The sequence below is a fragment of the Planococcus citri genome, chromosome 3, assembly GCF_950023065.1.
Source record: "Planococcus citri chromosome 3, ihPlaCitr1.1, whole genome shotgun sequence".
Lineage (NCBI taxonomy): Eukaryota > Metazoa > Arthropoda > Insecta > Hemiptera > Pseudococcidae > Planococcus > Planococcus citri.
Window position 1 is genome coordinate 81,868,534 of NC_088679.1, and position 24,306 is coordinate 81,892,839.

Consider the following 24,306-nt stretch of genomic DNA (forward strand, 5'->3'; position numbering starts at 1 on the left):
ATGCCAGACTATTATGACTGAGTTTGACCATTATCTTTCTACGTGAAGCTTCATAAAACAATAAAACATAGAAATCAGTCAGAGACGTTGACGACTACTTCGAGGATTGATCATCAGGAGTGAACAGGAATAATCTTGATTATTTTTTCCCCCTGCAAATTGCATCATTTGGTGCAAACGTGCATCTTAGCCGCGCATGCGCGCAAATCAGATGCGCAATGCACGTGTGTGTGTTGCGTTATCAGTAAGTTATCAAAAAATTGAGAGATGCATTAATTTTATACGATTTTTACGAATTGTGAATCTCCTTTTATTATTAATATACCGGTTACAGAATATTATGATCTTTGATTGACACAGATAAATTCCATCGTTTTGAATAACTTGAAAAGTAAAGTAAAATCCTGCCATTTTAAATAGAAACAAAACTAAATTCGAGTGCCCTTTAATTCATCGAGTAAGTACGCGATTGTTAATCGTAAAAACCCGAAATTCTTTTCTAAATTATAACGAGAAACACTATTGTTTTACAGATCCGCGACCATGTATTGGCGTGCAAGCCCAGTTCTCAAGAACTTATTCTCCTTGAGAAACCTTCGAGTCGACAGACGTTTTTCGAGAACCACTCCGCTCAGGACATGTGTACAAATGGGGAAAACAGCTGCTGTCCAGACTGACGCGGATTTCAAAGAAGGTTCCGAAATCGAAGGTTTCAGAGTGAATCGAGTTGTAAAAATTCCAGATTTTCATTGCAACCTTATTCAGCTAGATCACACCGGTACCGGAGCCAAATACGTTCATGTGCAACGAAATGATAATAACAATGCGTTTTCGATCGCATTCAGAACCACGCCTTTCGATTCGACCGGTTTACCTCATATTTTAGAACATTTAGTTTTATTCGGTAGCGAAAAATATCCTTGCAGAGATCCATTTTTCAAAATGTTGAATCGTTCTCTGGCCACGTTTCTCAACGCTATGACGTATCCCGATTTCACCATGTATCCATTCGCCACGCAGAATTACACGGATTATTATAATTTAATGTCCGTTTACTTGGATGCGGTGTTTAGACCAAAGTTAAGACAACACGACTTTAAATTGGAAGGCTGGCGTCTAGAACACGAAGATGTGACCGATTCTAAATCTCCGATCATTTTCAAAGGAGTTGTATTCAATGAAATGAAAGGCGTCTACTCGGACAATCAGAACATATTTATGGAAAAGGTGTTGAATTTCGTACTGCCGAGTCACACGTATGGTGTGAACTCGGGTGGAAATCCTCTAGAAATTCCTAATTTGACGCACGACAAATTGGTAGATTTTCACCGAAACCATTACCATCCGTCTAACGCTCGCATTTACTCTTACGGTAATTTCAATCTGGTTGATCGTTTGAAATTCATCAACGAACAGTACCTGCAGTATTACGACAATTGCCCGGATCTTGGCGAAAAGACTGTCGTGCCTTTGGAGCCTCGTTGGAAACAACCGACCAAGAAGAATATCGCCGGTAAACACGATCCGTTAGCGACCGACGTCGAAAAGCAGTCTGTGTTAGGAGTAACATACTTGTGCAACGACGTTCGCGATGTACATCAGCTTTTCGTTGGCAAAGTGGTTTCTCAGCTGATGATCGAAGGACCTACTTCGCCGTTTTACAAAAAACTCATAGAACCTGATATCGGTTGCGGATATTCTCCGGGTACTGGGTACGATGCGCATACTCGTGATGCCACGTTTTCAGTCGGCTTACAAGGTATTCATCGGAATGATTTTGAAAAAGTTGAGAAAATCATATACGATACGATGGACGAATGCGTGCAACAGGGTTTCGATCAAGCAAACGTTGAAAACATCTTACACGGAGCCGAATTAAGTATCAAACATCAGAGCTCCAATTTCGGGCTCAACTTATTATTTAGCATCGCTCCTATATGGAATCACGACGGCGATATTGCGGATGCTTTGAACATCTCTAAACATATTTCTCAATTCAGAAACGATTTGAAAAACAAGCATTACCTTCGTGAAGTCGTCGACCAGTATTTTAAATCGAATAATCATCGTTTGATATTAACGATGTCTCCCGATCAACACTACGAAGAAAACATAAAGAAACAGGAGACCGATCTATTGCAGGCTAAACTATCCGGTTTGTCTGAATCGCAATTACAAGAAATTTATAAAATCGGTTTAGAACTGCGCGAAGAACAAAATCGTAAAGAAGATTTATCGTGTTTACCATCGCTTAAAATTTCCGATATTAACGAAGATATCAAAAAGGTCGATCTAGTTGTACCACCGAAGGTACCAGTTCAACTGTGTACAGTTCCTACGAACGGCGTCACGTATTTCAGATCTTTATTGAATACCGTCGATGTACCCGATGATTTGAAAAGTCTGATACCGCTATTCGCTCAAATAATATCGCAAATGGGAACTGAAACTTACGAATACGGTGTTTTCGATCAAATGGTTCAAAATAAAACCGCCGGTCTCAACTTCTCCACGCACATTATCGACAGTGTTGATAAACCGGGCGAATTCGAAGAAAACTTGATACTCGGATCGCATTGTTTGGATAAGAACACTGAAAATATGTTCGATCTTTGGTCGATGTTATTCAACGAAAGTAATTTAACCGATCTGAATCGATTTTCCACTCTAGTGAGAAATATCGCCGGAGATTTGGCCAACGATGTCGCAGGTTCGGGCCATTTATACGCCACTCTGCATGCAGCATCTCATGTAAGTCCATCGGCATTCAGAATGGAGCAGTTTGGAGGATTAACGTATATCAAAAAAATGAAAGAAATCGCCAACAACGAAGATTTGACGCCTACTTTGAAAAAGATGAAAAAAATCGCCGCTATTGTCCTCAACAAGAACCGAATCCGGTGCGCTTTGAATTTATCGCCTGAAAATGATCGAGGGTTCGGTAGCTTGGAAAAATTCTTATCTCGGGTCCCCGGTGATTATACAAATTCCGTTAAATCAACTCTGCCGTTGAATAATTCATTTTCTACGTACCATTTTGTTCTGCCATTCGAAGTAAATTATGTTGCGAAAGCTCTCCCGGCTGTGCCTTACAACCATCCTGATTTCGCCGTTCTCAGGGTTCTGTGTAAATTGGTGACTACCAAGTATTTACTTCCTTTAATACGCGAACGTTTCGGAGCTTACGGAGCCGGAGCTAAATTATCTTCGGGAGGATGCATTCAATTTTTTTCGTACAGAGATCCGAATAACACCGAGACTGTTGATATCTTTGACGGAGTCGGCGAATGGGTTTACAAGAATGAATTTTCAGAAGCCGATATCGACGAAGCTAAATTAGGAGTATTTCGCGACATAGATGCGCCTACACCTCCCAGCGAAGAAGGCATGAGATGGTTCGCGAATGGAGTTTCCGACGAGGTATTTTCTCAGCATAGGTCTAGACTTTTGAATGTAAATAGAGACAGTTTAGCCTTAGCGGCTTATAAATATTTAGACCCTCTTACAATAAGAGTATCCTCTGCAGTGATAATTGGACCCGATAGCAAAAAAACAGACAGTTGGAACAAAGTTTATAGCGAATAAAAAGCAAATAAAATAGGATTATGTTGTGGCTGTGATTCGCGGTATCTGTAAAAATGTATATAACTGTCAATCGAATTTACCTAATGTTACTAAGATTGTTTTTTTTTTCAAATTTGAAGAATAAAGTTTTTCAAATTGTAAGAATAAAGTTTTTCAAATTTGAAGAATAAAGTTTTTCAAATTACTCGCGTTACTTTTATTTATAATTATTTAGGTATTTATAAATTTAAAACGAGTAAAAATTCGATTAGGTTGCGTATAATTAACGACAAGATTGAAATTGGCATCTAGGCATAGGTCTACGAGTACTTTTTTGAAGCGAATTTTCCATCGTGGAACTCTCTCGTATCGGAAAGCATTTATTCAACGGACGTTTATCAGAACTAGTACTCAACCGAGGTATAACACTTTGTTCGTGACAGTCATTATTGTTACTATACGAAACTGATTTCGAGATTTGTATCTCTCGTGAAGTCGGCCTATCAATCTCGATACCATTTTTACAACTTCGTTTTTGTTCGCACTTCGCGAGTTTTTCTTCGTGACACAAGTTAGGCGCTCGAGTTGAATTCTGAGCAGGAAAGCACGGCTTCTCAACAGATTGTCTGGTAACTGATCTTGAACACGCGCGAGCAGGAAATTCACAAGTAGTATTTGGATGGCAGTTGCGTAAACACGACGAATTTTGACTAGTTTTGGGCGCAGTAGTCATACGTTTTTTCGCGCAATCGTCAATAGTACTACGGTATTCTGTATTCCATCGACGAGAAGGAGAATACCTAGGAATGTACTGCGTTGCACTTATATCACTTTTCTCTTCGCAATAAGGCTTACACTCGACTGGTTTGGGCAAGGGTGGTTTTTTCTCTTGGTTCTTTCGTGGTATAATGAAAGCCAAATATTCATTTTGTTCGTTATAAGACTCGCAACTGGGTAATTTCAGTCGAAAAGCTGCTGCGTGACAGTAATCTACAGCCGAACATACGGGTATTTCATTGACCGCTGAGTGATATCGTTGGTAAGAAGTACCTCTGGAATACGTATTCGGACATTGTACAGATCCTCTAGGATCTAAATTATCGCACATATTCTTACCGCGTACTCAATTTCACGAATGCTTATGATATTATAACCGTATTACTCACCATGGACACAGATGTGAGGGAAATGCTAAGCAATCAAAAATAATGATTTCAAATTAAAAACAAAACAAACATTTACTGGTGAATAATAAGCTACAATTTTTCTTTTTCTACAAATGGTAAATCGAGTCCTTCCAAGGCTTCGAAGAAAGTATACGATAATGTGATAGTATCGACGTTTTGCATAACAGGATCTTTAACTATTTCCGGATCTATGTAGAAAAACACGGGCATATCGACCTGCAAAAACGACGAAGGGTTTATTATGAAAATTCAGTGCTATTCTCACACACACGTTTTCATAATAAAAATAACGATATAGTTACTTGTTCGTGAGGATTGAGTTGCTGCTCGTCGAAACAAAAACACTGAATTTTATTGAAATATTGACCCGCTTCGTAAGGTACAACATTATACGTGCTGATTCCACTGATCGCATTATCGGTTGGGTTCTGCGCTGAATAAAACGCCAAAACGGTTTCACCGGGAGCAACCTGAATTCAGTCCACAGTAAGTTACATGTGAGCAGTTCTTTCACACAATTGATACATAGCTGTTATGCGAGACTCACTTTGACTTCAGATTGCAACGGTTGAAAATTCCACTGTAGTAAAGAGCTCTTATCGGCATTGAATAAGATGGTCAGCTCGCGATCTTCAACTCTTTGCAAATTTTTAGTTTTATCCCTTTTAAAATCAATGTTTACGGTGCCAGCATAATTACTAACCTATTAATGAATATTGCATCATTTTAATCAGTGCTAAGCTAACTTACAAACGCAGTAAAATGGTCACATTGTATTTAAAATCTAACATATACCAACCTGACAATAAGCACTGAATAGAGGAACGGAAGCAAATCCCAAGCCAGTAATGCAAACGGTCAATGCGATGAAATAATAACACCATGTTTTAGCTGTATGAATTTGCTTATCGGTGTACTTATTTCGAATAGGTGAATAATTGAGTTTTAACGGAGCATTTTTAAGAAGATATTTAATACTCGGGTTTTGCCTGTTATGATTATTACTAAGTGTACGAAAACATCGTGAAGCATTCAAGCTGAAAATACTTTTGAAATTACGAAGTGTCGAGAGGGTTGTCATCAGATTGCCGTATCAGTATTCGGTGCACAATTTAATGAACTATTTTCATAACGTTGAACTGACGATAAATTACGCTTGATCGGCCAAAATCAGAACCCGAAGAATTCAAAAAATCGAGATTTGATTTTCCGTCGAAATAAATGGAAAATATTTGCTGATAACCCGGAATCGGTGAATTGATAAAAAAAAGTGGAGGGGCAGGGGGCAAAAATTTTCACAAATGAAATTCGTGAGTCGTGAGTCGTTTCTCGAAGCGTTTCTCTATCTATTCCGGTACGGGCGTACAACCCGGCCCAAAAAGCTCGCAAGAACGGAACCAGAAGTCCCCAAAACCGAAACCCAACACAGAGTTCAGACTTCAGATAGATAAACTAGAAAAATAAAGAAGGGAAATGGGAATGAATAAATAATATGAAATTATTAATTATTCAAATTCAAATTCAAATTTCAAGCCTCAAGCCAGAACTGCCCACTTGTCCATCTCCATTTAAATAGCCAATTATCAACAGTTATCAAAGACGTGAATTGAATAATTCATGTTTTTTTTTCAACCGAGTGCTTTCTACTTTCTAATCAAAATCCTCGATAGAACTCGAAAATCAAAAGAGAATCTAAAACAACGCAGGTCAACATTTTCAATTTCTTAAGCAGAACCAGGTGACCTAAGATCTAACAAATCAAAAAAAGTATTTCAATGAAAACCCCAACTGAGTCTTTTTGTGGAATGGAAATAAAATTCTAATTCGTAAACTCAAAAATTGTCAGCTACAGCTTTTAGCCTAAAGATGATTTTTCCCGGCACGAATTTAAAGTCTGACAAGGCAGTATAGCACACACAACACCCGTAGTAATAAAAAACGAAAGACCAACACAAACAAGGTCAAAAAAAATCAATATTATTATTCTTCACGATAATACAAAAACATAATTACATAAAACAAAATAAAACACAAAAATTAAAATCGTCTGTAGGAACGATTTCCTCCTCCGTAACCTCGATTCTGATTACCATACCAGCGGTTACCGCCTCCGTACTTGTTGTTACTACCGCCGCCGCCTGAAAACAAAAGTGAACGTGGCGTTACTCCATTTCGAAGATCAGAAAAATCGAGGAAAAGCTTCAAACACTCACCATGAGACGCCATCGCAGCCAATTCTGGATTAATTTCTTGATTAGCTTCTTTCAGCACATTGATGAGCTCTCCAGCTAGACGGCTATTATTTTGGGTGAAAAATGCGTACGATGTACCAGTTTGTGATGATCTACCAGTTCTTCCTATTCTGTGAATGTAATCTTCGGACGTATTGGGGAAATCGTAATTAATAACGAATTTAACGTCATCGACATCTGTACGGAAGAAATAAAACCATCGTTACAATCGACAAGTACATCACAAACATATCGTAATAAGCTCATGACTTTAGAAACAAAAAAATATGTGTCAAAAGTGAACGAAAGAACAGATTTTGAATAATTTACACGCGACATACGATGAAGAACTACACTCAAAAACTTTAAAATCGTTACGTTAGCAGAAAAAATAATAAAAATAATGATTCAAACCTCCGCCAACGACAGATGATCCAGTGTCCTGTTCTAAGTTTGTAATATAAAACGAGCCATTCAAAATCCACTTGCTATTTCAACGCCGCAGCATCGCCCCCTTGAGATTCATTCGAATGGCTCCTTTAATTTACGACAAGGATAAAGCGCTTACTCATGTCAAGTTGCGCGTTCTCTCGTACGTACTACTCAAACTGGACCGAAGATACAATATGAAAAGAATAACCATAGTACAAAGGTACGTGGAATTCTTCACGAAATAAGATTCCGGTCCATATAGAACAGGCATCCGGCACCGCTGCCGCGCACTGGAATCATCGGTCAAGCACATTCGGAAGCTCTTCATTACGTACCAGAGGCACCTCCTTTACTATAAACGCCTTTAATACATTTTAATATATAAATATTTTTTAGAGTGCCTCTGAAATACAGAATCAAAAATAAAGACGACCAGATTAATCTTGTTTGGCGCAAGTGAAATTAGGTATCAATGTATTCTACGAGTTGAAAAGGTATCCTCTTTAACACTACGTTCCTTAATCAATGAATGCGTCAATCGAACACAATGATTTCGATAAATCACTAGTCATCTTACCTAATCCACGAGCAGCAACATCCGTAGCTACTAATACAGCTGCTCTACCATTACGGAAAGCTGTAAATGAATTTCACAAAATTAGATCAAAGTAACACTCCGAATTTTGGAGAAAAAATTACGATCATTGAAACGCATACCATTTAAACTGTAATCACGATCGGTTTGGGATTTATCTCCATGAATACCAACAACAGGAACACTGCAAGGTGACAATTAATTCACAGATTATTATTCATCGACGATTTCATATCATCAGCTGTCGAAAATTACACAGTTACAACACACTTACCCAACTTGTCTGATCATTCTGGTTAAAGCGTCAACTTTTTTTTTAGTTTCTGCAAAAATTATAGTTTTATTTTCGTCTTGATTGCCGATCTGTTCCAGTAAGTCCATTAGCCTGTGAAATTCAACAATGAAAATCATCGAGCACAAACGATAAGTTTTTCTAGACAAAAAATCACGTACTTATTTTCTTTTTCTTCTTCAGTACAGATTTCGATATGTTGTTTAATATTATGGTTGGCTGCTAACGTCAATGAACCTACATTTAATTGGATATACTTCTTGTGCAGAAAATCTTCGGCCAAAGTACGCACTTCTTTCGGCCAAGTAGCTGACCACATCAGAACCTGACGATCCGGCTGTAAGAAAAAAAAATCATCCGCAATTAATCGTGAAACTCTCGAAACGAAAACAAATTAATACTCTTCTTACTCGAATCTGTCCGATAATTTTTCTTATCTGAGGTTCAAAACCCATATCTAACATACGGTCAGCTTCGTCTAATACTAAATAGGTAGTTCTTCTCAAATTTGTGGCGTTATTTTGAAGAAAATCTAACAAACGACCAGGAGTAGCGATAACGATCTCTTTGCCCATCATCAAGTCACGAGCCTGGAAACATTACGGTATGTTAAAAAACAAAGATCACTTTACGAAATGAAACAGGAAATGATCGGTAGATTTAGTAAATAGAGAAAAATAGGAGCGTTGACGATATAAAATTTTACCATACCTGAGGACCTTTGCCTGCACCTCCAAAAATGCAAGTGGAACGTACATGGGTTGAAGTACCGTACTGTGAAGCAACTACTTGGATTTGTTGAGCTAATTCTCTAGTTGGAGCTAATACAAGAACGATAGGACCATCTCCACGCTGAAGACGGGGTTGATTATTAAGATGAACGATAGCTGGTAACATATACTGTAAACAATTCATCAATTAATAAGAAAACAAGTTCATGACAACAGGCAGTAACGACGTTATACTCACAGCTAATGTTTTTCCAGAGCCGGTTTGAGCAACTCCTACCATATTATGACCACTCATAGCAATGGGCCATCCTTGAGCTTGAATAACTGTGGGTGTTTGGAACCCTTCACGCCTAACACGCAACATAAACTTCATGAAAGAAACGCATGCGAACGAATTTTCTTCAAAGAGAACTAAACCTACCGTAAAATATCGTTTACGTAATCTGGAAAATTGGCTTCAGTGAAATGTTGAATAGGTTTAGGAATTTCAAATCCAGCCTGACACGAAACGGTTATATTATGTTGTTTACGGTATTCGCGTACTTCTTCGTCAGACCTAACAAATAAGAACAGTTCATAATAACGCGAAAAATTACCTCAAACTGAAGTGTACGGAAATCCAGAGGATGGTTTTGAATTAATGATGCAATTCAACACCGAAGGCTACGATTCCGTCATATAATATACCTCCGTTTATTTATACGAAACTATTTAGAAAATTAAGTATACCAAGTTGGAGGCTGTGTGGTAAGACTGTTCATTACCTTCGTTCGACATTCTCGTGAGGAACATAAAAATCTTTCTTGAATGGTTTCAGAGAAACTGTATCCCAATCTGGTATCTCGAGGTCCTCGGCTGTCAGCGCGTACTTCGTTTTCTTAGCAAAACCGCTATAATCACTACTGCCATAATTACTACGGCCATCACGACCGCCACCAGGACGATTACCGAATGATCGCTTTTGAATTCCAGCAGGTCTCTGCATGTTGAATTTCTTACTGGGAGATCTGTCGTTACTGAAATATTTGACCATTTTACAACTGAAACAAAACGCAAATGAAATCATAGACAGTGGAGACATATATACTTGCAGAATAACGATGAACTGCACAGCGATACGGTAAGCCCGATATCATGCAATCAAGAAGTGTGTCGCAAAAAAACACAACATTAGCATTAGAAGAATTACTTACGAAGTAGAAATAATAGGGGCGGTGGATGTAAAACCACGTGCAGCTATGCAACCTGAAATGCAAAGTCGATGATGGTTACTATACAGAAGTTTAGCAGAAGATGATGAACGATGATTTCAATAATATGATAACATTACAGACTACTAGACCTCTACCAATTAGTATCGAAAGTTTACTTACGTAACATTTTTTTTTTTACAAGAGTTGGAACTTACCACGATAACAGTAACAGAACTTTATTAAGATTATTTAAATAGAAATAAAACACGACCGGGTGGAATGATGGTGGAAGCGATGGCGAGGACCTCTAAATTGAAATTGCATGGACGGATCACGCAATATTTTTTGATTTTTCAAGTCACGAGCTTTGAGAACTTTCCAGAGCACTAGAGCACAAATAAAATTGATGAGAAGTTGAGATTCGCGGGTGAAGTTCTCAAGACGATAAATGTTCAAATTGACAATATCAGCGTATAGTAGAACGCTAAAAACAAACACAATGAACCATTTTATTAATAATTGTAATACCTTAAATTCAGATTTGATAATAAAATTTTGGACAGATTTATGAATAAACTCATACTGTGCAAAATCAACAGAAAAAATATATTTTTTATATTCATTCTAAAAAGTGGGTCCATGAACAGAATGCAGAAAAATGTGCATTGCTGAAATGTCAAACTTCTGCAAGATTTATTTTGTGATATTTATGATTGGTTGATGTTGATGATGTGTATCTTTTATCTATCTCGCAGTCTCCATTTTATTTTAGTTTTAGATTTCTAATTTATTGTACTCCAATATTTAGACGAAAGTGTCGAGTTAATTTTTGTTCCATCTTGAAAATTGTAAGTGTCAACTTTTTGGTATGTAATATTTGTAATTTCTCGCTTTGTGGCTAACTTGAGAAGTTTGAATTTGCTCAAAATTCGATTACAATGTGACTTTCACTGAGCTAAATAGTATTCCCCTACTTGCTGTGCTACGATTCGACTTGTAAAGCAAAACGTTTTGAAGTTTTCACTCTTCTAGAACTTTCGTTGTTCCACGATAGATTCTAGATTTTTAGATTTTCTAGTAACTGTAACTGCGTTTGAACTGAGATTAATTATATGTTGATTTAGAAAGCTATTGAATTGAAACTGCTTGTAATTAGGTTAAGGAAATTGATCTATCCTTGAAGCGTTTAAACTGAAATTGTATTATATTCCTTAATGTGGTTTAAAATTGGACCAATTTCTGTTTTCAGACGAAAAGATGAATGATATCCATATGTCCCAACCACCTTATTATAGAACTAGATATTGGATCGGACAACATAATGTCAATTACACGATGCCAACTTACAATACTTACCCCATGAAGTCGAATGATTTTAAGCAAACATTATCTAAGCCGAACTGGAGTAAAAAGAATCTATCGTCTTTCCCGAAAAATTTTTACACGCCCCTACTCCAAAGGTATGCTGAAAAATCTTTTTTTTGCTACTTTGCGTCGTAGTTTGTAACCAGATTCCATAAGACATGCATATTTCTACTTTGACTTGTTTCAGAAGTGATGAGGAAGTAGAAGAATATTGTAAACAAATGGAAATTACAGTAAAAGGCGATAATGTACCTAAACCATGTCAGACTTTCGAAGAAACCGGATTTCCTCCAGAGATAATGCAGATAATGACTCAGGGTTTCTCAAAACCGACTGCGATTCAAGCACAATCGTGGCCGATCGCTCTAAGTGGTCGTGATTTGGTGGGAATTGCTCATACTGGATCTGGAAAAACTTTAGCCGTAAGATTAATTAATTCAAATTTTTAAGCGTCAAGTATGCCACATCATTGTTTTTATTGAATATAAACGTATTCTAGTTTATGCTTCGTAACGATGAATGTGATATTAACCTAACAGTTTAATTAACTTTACACGTTTCATATATGTGATGAAGTCAGTCAACTGTTGACAAATTTTCACTCGTTCTTCTGTCCTTGATTTAATAACCGTATGAGATGATATAATTTTGTAATCTTCTCGTTCTAGTACATGATGCCCGCTGCAATTCATATTACACATCAAAAAAGTGTTAGCAAAGGGGAAGGGCCTATTGTTTTGATCTTAGCACCTACGAGGGAATTGGCTCAACAAATTCAAACCGTCGCCAATATGTTGGAAAATTCCAATATTCGAACTACCTGTTTATTTGGTGGTACTCCTAAAGGACCTCAAGTACGTATCATTATTTGTTTTCTCCCGTTTTCTTCGTATGGAGGTGATGGTGTGCTTACCTGATTGATTTTGTTTTCTGCATTATTTCTAAAGGCTAGAAACTTGGAACGTGGTGTCGAAATAGTTATCGCCACCCCTGGCAGATTAATTGATTTTTTGCAACGTGGCGCTACGAATTTATTCCGATGTACGTATCTAGTGCTAGATGAAGCGGACAGAATGTTGGATATGGGATTTGAACCTCAAATTAGGACTATTATTGAACAAATCAGGGTACGTTTGCATTTGATCACTTATCCCAATTTTCACACGCGTGGATGTGAACGTATTGTCATTAATTTCTCATTGTTCCGAATTTTAGCCCGACAGACAAGTATTAATGTGGTCGGCTACTTGGCCTAAGGAAGTTCAAGCTTTAGCCGAAGATTTTCTGACAGATTACGTTCATATTAACATTGGTTCGTTGGAGTTGGCGGCCAATCACAATATTCGTCAATTAGTTCACGTTCTACAAGAGCATGAAAAAGATCAGAAGTTATTCACGTTACTTCGACAAACTTCTACCGAACCTGGTTTCAAAGCTTTAATATTCGTAGAAACTAGAAAGAAAGTAGACGATATGACTGCCGAAATTCGCAAACAAGGGTTCGTGTTGTTACTGTTACGTTAAATCTGAACATCGTAACAATGTTGAGAAACATTTACTCTTAATTTTTGCCAACTTGAAAATTAAAGCTGTATTTTTAACGCGTAGGTATCAAGCTATAAGCATGCATGGCGATAAATCGCAGCAAGAAAGAGACGCCGTCTTATCTGGTTCGTATATCGTTTTTTTATGCATTCTGTATTGATTTTTTTTTTCACATCGTGTTAATGCAACGTATTTTTTTCTGATTTTCAGAATTTAGAAGTAATAAAGCACCTATCTTAGTGGCAACTGATGTAGCTGCGCGTGGTTTAGGTGCGTAATAATTTCTAAGAACCCTACCTAATGCTTGTAAATAACTCGAGTAGAAATTTCCTCGTATAGCTAAGGTGACAGTAACAGAAAATTCTGCCGTACATATCACACTATTTTTTAAAAGTATTCAAATTTATCCATCGGTGATCGAATGATGGAAGTGATGACTGAAGTGCATATTATTATTATGCCTTTCTTGAATTTATTGAATAAGCGTTAAACATCAAACGTTTGAACACAACAAAGTTATTGTTTAAAGTGAAGAGATTCGTTTGAAATGTTGACTATTCTTCAATGGTGAGCTGGAGAATTGATCGAAGATCAGCTTTGGCTGTCTCAGTATCAAAACTGTGTTTCAAGGGATTTCTTCACTCGAAGATTTTATTAGAATATAAAATAGGTACCTAATTTTGTTTTTTTACAGATGTGGAAGATATTAAATACGTGATAAACTACGACTATCCGAATACGTCGGAAGATTATATCCACAGAATTGGTCGAACTGGTAGAGTAACGCAAAGTGGCACAGCCATTACTTTCTTCACGCCAGATAAACAAAGACAAGCGAAAGATTTAATAGCCGTCTTAAAAGAAGCCGATCAGCAGGTTAATCCCAATTTGATTGAATTAGCCAGTGTGGCCAAAAGTAACGTCCCGAGTACGTATCATTTACTAGCGTTGTACCAATCTTGAGATTTCCACTTCAGTCACGCGTAATTTGTATCGTTATTTAGGCCGAGTACGTTGGCAAAATCGTCACCAAAAAGAGAACCACGATGGATCCGGTAACAATCGTTATCAAAACAATAATAACATCAACAAAAACCACAACAACATGAATAATAACAACAACGGGTACAAGAAGAATTACAATATGAATACGACCGGTAAGATGGATTACAACAATTCGCCAAACAATGGCATGAATTCCGCCAACTCGATTTATAACGCGCAAAATTCGTACGTCAATAACGGAGGATCAACGATGAAGTACGAAAAATACGGCAGTCCGACGTCCAATTCGAATTTCATCGGTGGTAAAAATCCATCGTATCAATATCGTAACAACAACGATAAAACTACTCGTAATTATCAGCAACCGTATATGCATAATGTGCAACAAGGACAGTACATGCAACCAGCGATGTCTTATTATGTAAGTAATCGAATCACTTTCAAAGACGTTTCGCTCCTATAATAATCATTATAATACAGCTGAGCTTTTCAACATCCCAGCGACGGATTTATTGGTTTTATTTAATTTAATGTTTTGTTTTCAGGGTGGCTATAACGGCGCGGAAGGTAAAGAATATCACCACGGCGCACCATCGAACGGAGCCGTCAACAACAGGTACTACTATCAAGGAACAACGACCAACGCCAGAAGCCCGAATAACGCTATGTCGTACGACGGACAACGTTACAATTCTCGTAACGCCAACGGAGCAGCAGCCACGATTTACAGTACGGCTCAACCGGTTCAAATGAGCGCCGCAACCAACGGAATACCGGCTGGCGCAGCTGCCAATATATACGCTGCTGCAGCGGGACCACAGTCTTCATCGACATCGTACATGATTAATCATCGCAATGGCAACACGGCGAATTCCACCGATCCGGCCGTTCAATCTTTGATTAATCATAAATTCTTCCAACCGAATAACATGGCAACAGCGCCTCCGGCAGCTGGGGCTGGGCCGAACGCTTGCGCTTTTCAATACCAGCCGGTATCGTATTCGCCGTACCACGCTTACGGACAAATGCCCTACAATCAGCCGCAAGCTGTTCCCGAGTAAGCACCTAGTAACTTCAAAAGTTTATTCATTCCTCGCTTCTTTATTTCTTTTTTGAAAATTCGCAGCTCCTCTTGTTACTACAACCTTTAATTATCTCTATTTCCTTTTCATATTCAACAATAGTTTTGATTTCAATTTTTCATGCATGATGCGAGTATTTTCGCTTCTTTTTTTTCCGGCGTTTCGAAATTTATTAGTGTTGAAAATTTACGTGTCAAAAAAAGCAAATGAGTGAATTATTTATCATTTCGAAAGAACGCATTACGTTAGAATTCACGTTTCACATTAACCATTTGAGCGATAATTTTTTTTTCTCGAAGTTGCGAATGAAATATAGTACATATATAAGTTTACGAGGTTTTTTTTTATTATTATTTTTAATTCACTAAATAACGCTAATATCGTAATAAAGGTGTTTGGCTTTTAATTTTCATTTTTCATATAGTACTGATGAATAAGGTGTATATTATGAATTCAGTACATTATTTATTATGTATGTAATTAGGGACTGTATGCAGTATGAAATGCACACTCGTTTTATTAATCAATTTTCGTTTCGTTTCGTTTTGTTTTCTCTACTTGATGTCTCTTTTCCCTTTTTTTTCTTTGTCAAGTGTTAATTTTGTGTACCTTGGTAAAAAAAAATTTTTACCGGAACGAATTCCATTAGATTAGGTTTTTCGATGTTTGTACGACGTTACTCTTTTTTTTTTTACAAAAAAAGTGAGAAAAAGAGGTCGTAACGAAAAGAGTATGTGGTGAATGTAGTGGTTTGAAAAGATGTTTTCACTCTGAATAGCGCACTGCCCTTAATCGATGTCGTTAACTTTTCAACGACGATATACTATAGAGTTACGTATTTTTACAAAATGTAATTACCATTTATATTCCACGTATTACTTTTTGCCCAATTTTTTTTTTTTTTTTTTTTTTTTTGTTTTCTGCTGTTTTTTTGTTATTCTTTCTTTTCTCTTTTATATTCCTGTAATTTGTAAATACTTTTTTTTTTTGTTTTTCGTTGTTTCTTTTGGGCTAAATAATGAAGATGAGAAATTTTCAAAGCTGTTCCAGTTCAGATCGTTAAGATTTCTACAAATGGAAAAAAAATCTTGTTAATTATTAGAGATGAGTTTTTAAACGATCTCGAGAGACGTGATTATTTGCGCATGTTACCAATTGATCGTAATTCTGGACAGCACACAATTTATCGATGTTCCTTCGTTTGTAAATTTTGCATTTCTACGAGAAAAATTTATTAAAGTGAAAAAATTCTAAAAGTTGTTGCAATCTTGGTTCCTTATTAAACAATTTTTCGCGGTATTTTTGTGTCGTTTTCTCTGTTTTCTTTCTAAAAAAAAAAAGGAAAAAAAACTTGTATAATTATGCGTGTGCTTTAACGTATTTAGTATACCAATGTAAGAATTACCATACACGGTGACGATTTTACCACGCCGATTTAAAAAAAAAAAAAATGTCTCCAAGCGACAACTCTCTCGTTTTAATATACATTTTTATCTAGTCATGTTCACGTTACACGCGAAGAGTAATATTGAGGGAACGCGTTTTCTAATATTATATATTGGAGAAAAATGAAGAATTCTAAACGAGTGAATTTTTTTTAGAAATAATAGAGATACGGTTTTGTATATGTTTTTGTTTTTCCTTCTTTTCAACACTATTGACCGAAGTGTTGGTGACATAATGCGATGTGTAATCCCTTCGTCTCTCTAATTTACTCGATAAGGATTAATCCTCGTTTCTTTTTATGGTGTACTGAGTTATGTATTTTTTTTTATATATGTAGGTATTATTTAAATTTCGTACTACGAAGCCGGAACGCTACACGTGTTTAATTTTTTACATCTTACTGTGATATTATTGATAAGGTATAAATTGTACATGTATTTAAGTACGAATTTATACTGAAGCGAATTAGAATTTTTATTGCGAATTTAATGTTTAGAGAGGGTCAGAATATCACGACTTGAATAAAATTCGTGTTACCTAACAATTTCGGCTAGTAAATAATTGTTAAATGCGTGTCCAATCATTCGCATTTGTATGTGTGTGTGTGGTGTTTTTTTTCTCCATAAAAGTACGACGATTACGATTAATCGGGGATTTTCTTTAAAACTGTTTCTAGTACCAATGTACACGTACGCAGGGTTTTTTTCTAGGAAAAAATAAAACAACAAAAAAACTTTCAAAATTTTTTACGTTTACTGAACCGCGCGAAAAATAGTCGCATTGAGTAGTGAGTCGATGCAATTGGTTCACACATCCTAATTTTTTTTGTTTGTTGTTTTCTTTTCTTTTCAATTCACGTAATAAGACTGACTTCTTAAAGATATTCATTTGTGTGCGTTCGTTTTATAAATTCTATAAATTGAGTAGGATTTTTTGAACTGCTGAAACGTGTTTTTTTTTCCTCGTTAAATATCGAAATCTTATTGTAGCGGGCATTGAATTATCGGTTTTCAGTATTTTTCAAACGTACCTTCATTATTGATTTAAGATTATATTTTTCCTTTGTTTATGAAAAAAAAAAATGCGCACGAAGAGACCGTGTGTTTAATTTTATTTAGTTTTTTTTTCTTTTTTTTTCCTTTTTTTTTTTGATGTAACAGGAATATAATTATAGGTAATTTGTTTTTGTAATTCCTTCCTTTGTTAAAAGCCAAGTAATTTATGTGCATTTCTTATACCAAATACAGTATTTTATTTTTGTGCAATTTTTTCCTGTATTATTTATTCGATGCGTTTACATTCGTTCGTTGGTATGATTTTAGTGGTGTACTTACCCGTATATTTTTTTCTGCGTCATTCGTTTGCCACTAGATTTTTTCTTGCACCAAGCTAACTTTTCAAGCCCTCAAGACAAACAAAAAAATCTTCTAAATTATTTGTGCAGTGGATATTTAACCGTTTTGAAACAAATATTGATCATTTCATTCTAATTCTTCTCTACTGTTTTGAGGATGTTTCACTTTTTGTATCGGTTTTTTTTTTTATCAACTTCATATCTTTTAACCCAGACATCTAACTAGGTATGCCAATCTCTTTTTAATCACTCAAGAATATAATATATCAGATCATTCATCTTCTAGGTCACCTTTGCGCCATTTATGGTCTATTCTTTAAAAATCCTCACCTTTTAAGCTGCCTAGAAAATCCACAAACTCAACTTGAAACTGAATGTATACTAATTTTTAAAGCAAATATAAATCATTTCGTGCTAATGTTTCCTCTCTACTCGCTCTCAAAGTTTTGTAAACGTCTTGCACCATTTTATTAAAGGAACGCACTCAACAAATGAAACAACAACTTATAAATTTATTTGATTACCAAGTAAAGCATTTTGCACATCATCGTGTACATGTTGTTCCTTTTTTGCTCTTCTTATCGCAGCGTCAACAAAGCGGTATCAAGGTTTTTAATATAAATTCATCAAATTTTTCACCACTCCTGATTTATTCATGACCTACGTTATTATCTTCATGAATTCAAGTTCAAAAGTGAAAAAATAAACATAAGAATTAAGAAGTACATATTGTTTTTATGCCTGTTGTAATACTTACAAATTTTCAAGTTGTCAAAATTATAACATCATGAAAAAAATCTTTCAAATTTTAAAAGACCAAAGATAAACTCCTTGCATAAAAAACATTGTTTTTAGGCCTCTTGAAATCAAAGTTTCAAACATTTTTGCCTTTACTTCCCTCAGTCCAATAATTCGTGTCTTTTTATTTAAAATGACCAAATACGATACATTTGAGCCCCCGAAAATCCAAAACAGGAAACAACAATTTTTACGAGTCATAATTATGATTATGAATATGATATCAATCCGAAAAAAATGTATTTTTTTTCCTATACTATCAGTCGGACCCCCTCCCCTCTTCTCTCAAAAACCACTTGTAATACTTTCATGTTTCATCCCTAGAAATAGGGCCAAATTATATTTACCCCGGACCAGCATAGTGCATTCACTCTAGACAGCCCTGTAGGTATGGAGTTGCAGCTGTCTAGTTCATTTTTGTTTCTTGTATATCTTTCTCATTAACACTGGATGAATCCGCCTTCATTATCATCAATAAGATGCATCCACATGCTCGAGAGTAGATTTTTTCTTGCAGATTGCTGAAACAAACAAAACCTGTTCAGTGTCGAGATCAAGATTCAGATGATATCCCAGGTAATGAAAATACAAAAAGGTTATATGTACTATGATTGAACCAAGTTTGAGAGTACCTACATAATTTATCAGATAATGATTCGAAGATGATTGGTCGGAGTTTGACTCCATTTAGGTATAGGATAAAATTTAATTTTGTTTTATTTATTTTTGTAATTTTAAGTTTGGCTTTAACAACAAAATGTCGGCCATTTTGATTAGTAACAGGTGAATCAAATCACAAATTTTGCTAAAGCAAGATCGAAAGAGCATGTAAAAATTCATTATTTACGGCAAATTGGGTAGGCAATTTTATTAACATCTACGACGTGGTCGTGGTAAAATTCTGAACGCGGGAAAAATGGGCTCATTTACGTACGTAGAATGTTCACGCATCAGCATTATTTTTATTTACGAATTCGCTTCACTCTGATCGAGTCTCTTGATTCTATCATCACATGTTTATAAGTTTTCACTAAACTGCCGATTATTGAGAGCTTATCATCTTGAGATTGATTGAACTCAGAGCTAATCTGTTTATGGTACTTTGAAGGGAATGGATAGGAGATTAAAAGCTGATACCTAATTAAGATTTGAAACTCCTGAAATTGAAATTTCAAGGAGATAGTTCAAAAAAGGAGTTGCGATAAGACCATTTTTTGACACCAGACAATCGACTTAACCACTCTTGAAATATTGTAATAAAATGTCCCAAAAACAAATCCGTGGTGAGTTGACCCAAGATCACCATTTTTTTTTTTGGCTCAACGATAATAGTCCGGCATATGACAATAAAAGTAATTGCACCCCCCCCCCCCCGGCCGATCCTTCGGGACAACTTTTTCCTTAAAGGGGACATCCTAAAGAACATTTTAAAGCAAACTTGCCCAAAAAAAGTTGGCCTTACTTACAAAATGGCGGCCATTTTGATTGACAGGTCAGCTTCAACATAGGACTTGCACAAAATTTTTCAAGCTTTACAAAGGTAAATCGAAAGATCATGCAAACATTCATCACCTGTCCTAATTTCAAGTGCTAAGGTGCGTTTTTCGATTTTTGGTGAATTTTTGAAAATCCAATTTAGGCCGAAAATGAGGGGAAAAATCAAAATTTTACCAAATTGACCAAGAAAGGTGAAATTTGGGATATACCCTATTTTCGACATGCCAAATCGATTGGAAACGGTTTCAACCCGTATTGAGCAGTTCTGGAGCCTCCAGCAAATTTTTGAAACTCGAAATTCCCACAAAATTCCATCAAATTGTAGTTGTAAAGTTGAAATTTATTCTGAAAACTAATTTCAATACGCTACGAAGTACTGCAGATGAATTTCAAGTCGTTTTGGAGCCTCCAGCGACTTTTGAAAATTCCTGAAGCCTCCAGCAGATTTTTGAAACTAAAATTTCATCAAATTGAGATGGAGAGTCGAAATTCATTCTGCAAACTAATTTCAATACGCTACAAAGTTGACTGCTGGTGGATTTCAAGTCGTTTTGGAGCCTCCAGTGACTTCTTGAAAGGTTATATGACCTTTTTTTGGAAAATTGAAAATTTCCTAAAAGTAGCTTGAAGGTTCAAAACCATTTGAAACCATCATGTAGTCTTCGAAGTTTTCAGCTTGCCAACTCCATTTGGTAAATTAATGTTGGGGAAATTTCAAATTTCAAAAATCTACTGGAGGCTCCAGTAATTTTCAAAAAAAGTCGCCGGAGGCTCTAAAATGGCTTGAACCCACCTGAAGTCGTCTTCAGAGGGTGTTAAAATTGGAGTGTAGAGTAAATTTCAGCTTTCCATCTCAGTTTGATGAAACTTTCAAAAATCTGCTGGAGGTTTCAGGAATTTTCAAAAAGTCGCTGGAGGCTCTAAAATGACTTGAAATTCACCAGCAGTTAACTTCGGAGCGTATTGAAATTAGTTTGCAGAATAAATTTCGACTCTCCATCTTAGTTTGATGAAATTTTGGGGAAATTTCAAGTTTCAAAAATCTACTGGAGGCTCCAGAACTGCTCAAAACGGGTTGAAACCGTTTCAAATCGATTTGGCATGTCGAAAATAGGGTATATCCCAAATTTCACCTTTCTTGGTCAATTTGGTAATATTTTGATTTTTTCCCTCATTTTTGGCCTAAATTGGATTTTCAAAAATTCACCAAAAATCGAAAAACGCACTTTTGCACTTGAAATTTTGACAGGTGATAAATTTTTGAATAATCGTTCGATCTACCTTTGTAAGGTTTGAAAAATTTCGTGCAAGTCCTATGTTGAAGCTGACCTGTCAATCAAAATGGCCGCCATTTTGTAAGTAAGGCCAACTTTTTTGGACAAGTTTGCTTTAAAATGTTCCTTAGGATGTTCCCTTTAAGAAAAAAGTTGTCCCGGAGGATCGGCGGGGGCGGGGGTTGCAATTACTCCTATTGTCATATGCCGGACTATAAGTTCCCAACATTGTGAATAAAAAAACAATTTTTCGGAAAATTTTGGAACTATAATTTTGAACTTACCTCTTTGACGAACCTCGCTAAAAAGCCTTGTACACTCCATTAGTATCTGAAAGACCATCGTATCAAATTTTGAGCTCAATAAAATTTTCTGTTGGTACTCAAAAAATCCAATTTTCCAATTTTTCGTAATTTCGATATTTTGGAAATCACGTAATGTGTACTGTTGAAGTGTTGAGGTATGTACATATAAAACACAACTAGCTCACATGAGATTATTATGACTCCATTTCCTAACTAAACCAAAAATAGAACTAAAAATCCTTCTGAAGCACAAGCATAAAGAGGTGAATTTTAGGTAGGTACAGAGACCTACATACATAAAAAATAAAAAAATAAAGAAGATCAAAAATCACTCAAATCAAGTAAAAAATAAATGAATAAAAACACATCGAAGATAGGCAAATCCACCTATCATTAATAATACCTAGATAGGTATATCTAATGATTCAAAGACATCGATCCTACTGAAAGATCTTGGTTATTCCATAGATAGAAATGTATAATCAAAGTTGTAGGTCGACTACCCTCATGCCAATTTTGCAGAAACGAACCCACATCCATCCAACACATACTTTTCAACTGTCCCCAACTAAAACAAAACAGACTTTGTTAGAGTGTATACGAGCACGTATGGTAATAAGAGAGAGGATGAGAAATATTCCTTAGCGGGTGAAAGATTGCCAGAAGTCTTATACGACTCTTTGCAATATCAAGAAGGAACAATTTAACACTTACCCCTTTGCTAGCTCAGCGGTTATACTACCATATTGCCGGATACGTCAACATAAATACTAACTAATGTATCAATTAGGCCCACTTTCGCGGAATAATAACACATTCGTTAGTTTCTCCAATGTAATCGATGTAACAAATCACATTCTCTTAATTATAAGGTTTTCTTCAAATATATACGTTCACCAATGTACAAGTTTAATACAAATTAGAACAGAGACACTATGCTCGACCGCCTAATCACGTTGATTCACCAAAGAGGACTTAACTACACAATTCCACGACAGGGCAACTAAGATGAAGTGGTTGATTGCTTTATTAAGCCCCGAATTAACCAATGAAGATACTAATTAACCGAACCCTGATAAGGGTAAAGAGGGAAAAGGAATACGTTTTCAAACGATTAAGTCGAGGGAAAACGGACCAAATGCTCAAGTCCACGATTCATAGATCGTTTACGTACTATGGTCGGTACCGAATTTACGTATCTATGACACCGCGAACGAACAAGAAGTGATTTCGAGATCGAACCTAGCTAAAGTGATACCTAAAGCACCTAAAAGTTCCTAAATCGATCTCGAAAGCTGATAGGCTCGCGCTACTTTTACCAAGAGATGGGGGAAATATTCTAACCAATCATAAAATAGATGTAATTTGCGAATTCTCCGCCCACATAAATAATATAGGCGCGGACCCCCTGGTGTGATGGAATATTATCCAGACCACCCAAATGGTATTCGATAATATTCGAATTCGCAAGTACCTACACTTTACCTTAATAAATCAAACGATCCATAAGTTGTCAAGACCTAAAGGATGGATTTACCAAGTCCTATAGGATCTTCCCCAACTTAAGAATCGTTATAAGATGCACTGAGAGGACAGTGAGGCCATAATGCCACCTTACAACTTACACTACAGATAAAAGAAAACCCACCCACTATCCCTGACGAACCCTCAGAAATACAAAAATTCATCTCCCTAGTAGAAAACATCGGCCTCACAAACCAAATCTAGCCCCCCCCCCACGGGTGTAATAATCTTGTAATTATAAACACCCCAAAAAAAATAAAAAAAAATAACCTATCATAATTTCTTCTGGATAGGAATATTTCATTAAAAATAAAAATATGGTGGATCAACTAATAATCCTTAGAAAAATCATACCTAGATTCATGTACAAACTACTAGTTGCTGATGCTGATAGATGGGAATTAAATTGATAAAAATTCACATCGGTTGACTTCGTTGAAAAAATTTGCACTTATTTCATGAAAAAGTTTGGAAATCACCCTTAAACAACAGTGTTTATGAATTTAAAAAAAAAATCGCCAAAAATCTAGAAATTAATTTTAGCACTTGAAATTTATGGTATACCTATTGATCTATTTGTATGTACCTTGGTTTTGTTGAAATCGGAGAGTGTGAGTTTAAAAAGTACCCTAGACGGAAAGTCGGAAACAAATTTTAAGCTGTCCAAGTTGATTTTTTTCGAGTTTTAAAAATGTTTAGAAATATTTCTTTCCTATAATCGACCTATCATTCCCCTTCTGAAAAATTTTCATTTTCAACTATCCCCGTAACTCTGCTTCCCAAATTTTTTCTGGCACTTGAAATACCTCTCTTGCCACTGAAATATTCTTTCAATAAGCAAAGAAAATCACGATGCTCAGTTCAAATGTAAAATAATTGACACTTT

General features: G+C 36.0%; 4 protein-coding genes across 8 annotated transcripts; 2 read left to right on the top strand and 2 right to left on the bottom strand.

The window, feature by feature from the left end:
• The first annotated feature begins 225 nt into the window (after window positions 1-225).
• On the top strand, window positions 226-3,745 carry LOC135839806 (presequence protease, mitochondrial). Its single transcript, XM_065356016.1, has 2 exons — window positions 226-457; window positions 534-3,745. The coding sequence occupies exon 2, from the start codon at window positions 544-546 to the stop codon at window positions 3,583-3,585; it is 3,042 nt and encodes a 1,013-aa protein (XP_065212088.1). The 5' UTR covers window positions 226-457; window positions 534-543; the 3' UTR covers window positions 3,586-3,745.
• Window positions 3,746-4,783: 1,038 nt separating this feature from the next.
• On the bottom strand, window positions 4,784-6,010 carry LOC135839810 (cytochrome c oxidase assembly protein ctaG). Its single transcript, XM_065356022.1, has 4 exons — window positions 5,551-6,010; window positions 5,299-5,454; window positions 5,054-5,221; window positions 4,784-4,967 (listed from the first exon to the last, which is right to left on the bottom strand). The coding sequence occupies exons 1-4, from the start codon at window positions 5,830-5,832 to the stop codon at window positions 4,821-4,823; spliced, it is 753 nt and encodes a 250-aa protein (XP_065212094.1). The 5' UTR covers window positions 5,833-6,010; the 3' UTR covers window positions 4,784-4,820.
• Window positions 6,011-6,712: 702 nt separating this feature from the next.
• On the bottom strand, window positions 6,713-10,600 carry LOC135839809 (ATP-dependent RNA helicase p62-like). 3 transcript variants are annotated; one of them, XM_065356021.1, is made up of 13 exons: window positions 10,441-10,599; window positions 10,226-10,277; window positions 9,797-10,072; window positions 9,454-9,588; window positions 9,271-9,382; window positions 9,013-9,201; window positions 8,712-8,891; window positions 8,463-8,638; window positions 8,284-8,394; window positions 8,132-8,193; window positions 7,992-8,051; window positions 6,965-7,180; window positions 6,713-6,889 (listed from the first exon to the last, which is right to left on the bottom strand). In XM_065356021.1, the coding sequence occupies exons 3-13, from the start codon at window positions 10,063-10,065 to the stop codon at window positions 6,789-6,791; spliced, it is 1,611 nt and encodes a 536-aa protein (XP_065212093.1). In that variant the 5' UTR covers window positions 10,066-10,072; window positions 10,226-10,277; window positions 10,441-10,599; the 3' UTR covers window positions 6,713-6,788. The 3 variants fall into 3 exon arrangements, 2 of the variants coding, with proteins under 2 accessions (XP_065212093.1, XP_065212092.1); XM_065356020.1 differs by having other exon boundaries at window positions 10,406-10,599; XR_010557648.1 differs by lacking the exon at window positions 6,713-6,889 and adding an exon at window positions 7,397-7,817 and having other exon boundaries at window positions 7,041-7,180; window positions 10,406-10,600.
• A 314-nt stretch (window positions 10,601-10,914) lies between these two features.
• On the top strand, window positions 10,915-17,933 carry LOC135839808 (uncharacterized). 3 transcript variants are annotated; one of them, XM_065356017.1, is made up of 11 exons: window positions 10,915-11,073; window positions 11,475-11,685; window positions 11,778-12,012; window positions 12,259-12,444; window positions 12,538-12,717; window positions 12,806-13,089; window positions 13,199-13,260; window positions 13,346-13,405; window positions 13,830-14,063; window positions 14,140-14,561; window positions 14,686-17,933. In XM_065356017.1, the coding sequence occupies exons 2-11, from the start codon at window positions 11,483-11,485 to the stop codon at window positions 15,199-15,201; spliced, it is 2,382 nt and encodes a 793-aa protein (XP_065212089.1). In that variant the 5' UTR covers window positions 10,915-11,073; window positions 11,475-11,482; the 3' UTR covers window positions 15,202-17,933. The 3 variants fall into 3 exon arrangements, with proteins under 3 accessions (XP_065212089.1, XP_065212091.1, XP_065212090.1); XM_065356019.1 differs by having other exon boundaries at window positions 11,781-12,012; XM_065356018.1 differs by having other exon boundaries at window positions 10,938-11,091.
• The last annotated feature ends 6,373 nt before the right edge of the window (window positions 17,934-24,306 follow it).